Raw genomic sequence first — 2,482 nt, forward strand, 5'->3', positions numbered from 1 at the left:
GCGCCGGTGGCCCCCCCCCCGCCGGACTAACGGCGGTGCTGACGGTGGCCTTACGGATCTCCCGGACGTGTGGCCCTTATCCAGCGCCCCACGTTGAGCTCGCTCAGAAAGCGGCTGGCGTTGTCTCCGGCCAACGGGTGGACGTAGTGCATGCAGCCCCACCTGTCTGCACGGCAGCTGTCACCAGACACCTGCACGTCCGTCGCCGTGGAAGAGAAGCAGGTGCGAGCGTGTTGAGCCGGGGGGTCCGAAGCTTCGACCACGGGCACCCAGAAGCCCCTCACAATGAGAAAAGCCGTGACAGGACCAGAAGCCCCACCCGCAATGCATTACTCTCTGCTGGAGAGCTCCCCAGGGCGGAGAGGGAACAGCCTACCGATCAGAGCGCAGCTGCCGCGGCCGGAATGGGCGGGGTCACCTGCGCCCCCGCCTGGTCAGCCAGCCAGGCCGTCGCCTGGAAGTTTCTACAGCGACCGGACGGCCTCTCCCTGGAGCTCACTGCTCCCCTCGGGACACCAGATCCTTCCCAGAGGAGGGACAGAGCTGCAGCTCCACGGTCACACAGGACATCAGCAAGCACACGGCTAGTGCTGGGGTAGTAGGGGATGGCACTCAGGACAGGGGAGGTGCCCCATGGGGAAGCACGTACCACACCGCACCCCACACATATACACACATACACACACCACATGCACATGTGTATACACACGTACATGCACCAAATACACCACACACACGTGTACACAGTACACACCACACACACCACATATATACATGTACATAAACATACCTCACAGATGTACACCACACACCACACACACGTGTACATGTATGCACCACATACACACAGATACACCACACATACACCACACATACCACACGCCACACATGTGTGCATACATGTACACACCACACAATGCACATCACACACCACACACATATACACATATAAACATACTGCTCACAGCACACACATACACGCAACTGCATGCATATGTACATGCATGCACAGGTGCACATAAACGTGCCACACCTGTCTGCATGCATACACGTGTGTCACATGCACGTCACAGACATACACCACACATATACATATACACACCACACAATACACCAAACACATATACACACATACACATATCACATACACAGCACACATATACATGTACATACACACAACCTATACCATATATCACATAGCACTTACACATCACACCCAACACATATACACACACACCAACATGTCATACCAGACACATGTGCACACATATACAACTCACACCCACAACATGCAGCACATGCGGCAAGCTTGCAGGGTGGAGGAAGCCACACCAGGGCGCCAGGTCAGCAGGGGCAGGTGTGGCGGTGGCTGTGCACTGAAGAGTGTGAGTGGGCTCAATCCCAGAAGGACCAACAAAGCCAGCGTCACGTAAGCACAGAGGGTGCCCCGATGGAGCGGCACTCGGAGCCTGGCCGCGACTCAGCTCCCATGACCTGCCAAATTGCCCACTGGAAGCTGGACACGAAGGGGGCCGGGTGCCCTGAGCGTGGTCTCACACCTAGCACTCCGCCCTGCTATGCCACTCTGCTCGGCGGGGGTCCTGCGTGGAAGTGCACAAGCCGGCTCAGGGGGCTGTGCAGGGTAGGCGGCCAGACGGGCCTGCCCTCCTGTCTGGGCCCACCCTGGGGAACAGAGCACACCACGTGTGGGCTCACCCCGGGGACAGAGGACACCACGTGTGGGCTCACCCCGGGGACAGAGGACACCACGTGTGGGCTCACCCCGGGGACAGAGGACAGCACGTCTGGGCTCACCCCGGGGACAGAGGAGGTGGCATCTGAGCCCACCCCAGAGGACAGAGGAGGCCACGTGTGGGCTCACCCCGGGGGCAGATGATGCTCTGAGGGCTGCTGGCCGGGGGAGCTGGCAGAGGGCGTGGTTTTGGGACCCGAGGCCGTCCTGCTCCTGTCTCCCAGGAGGGCCGCGTGGGCCGGCACTGGTGACCCCGAAGGGAGAATCTGTCCCCAGGGACAAGGCTAGGACTGGAGGCCCGGGAAGCACTCTGCACGCCAGGTCAGAGACAGGCCCTCAAGGTCAGGGATGAGCCTGGAGCACCAGGTGAGCTGGCCGGGCCGCCTGCCCTCCCAGAAGCCCGCCTAGCATTTCCAGTTAGTAAAATTCGGGGATGAAAGCCCTCCCCATGTGACCGCCCCTGCCCTCAAGACTTGGTACCCAGGACGGTGACACCAGGGCCTCCCACTCACTCGCTGTTGGTGACAATGTAGCCACGCTCCTCCTCAGGTGCCACTTCCAGCCGCAGGCTCTCGCCAGGGGGCAGCCCAGGCTCCTGCTCCAGCGCCCCCCGCACCCAGGGCTGGCGCTCCCCCAGCTCCTCCGCCCCGGGCTGCAGGCCCAGCTCCTTCACCGGCGCCTTGGAGTACGCCCGGCTCCTCACGTTCTCCACCCCCACGTGCTCCTCTT

The 2,482-nt window shown here is 61.0% G+C and overlaps 1 protein-coding gene across 1 annotated transcript in view; it reads right to left on the reverse strand.

The window, feature by feature from the left end:
* PTPRN2 (protein tyrosine phosphatase receptor type N2) overlaps window positions 1-2,482 on the reverse strand; it is a 447,003-nt gene that overhangs the window by 319,086 nt on the left and 125,435 nt on the right. Inside the window, exon 10 of the mRNA XM_006143829.3 lies at window positions 2,266-2,477. Coding sequence (XP_006143891.1) covers window positions 2,266-2,477 — 212 coding nt within the window. The remainder of the gene's footprint in view (window positions 1-2,265; window positions 2,478-2,482) is intronic.

Source organism: Tupaia chinensis, unplaced genomic scaffold, assembly GCF_000334495.1.
Source record: "Tupaia chinensis unplaced genomic scaffold, TupChi_1.0 Scaffold000110_1, whole genome shotgun sequence".
Lineage (NCBI taxonomy): Eukaryota > Metazoa > Chordata > Mammalia > Scandentia > Tupaiidae > Tupaia > Tupaia belangeri.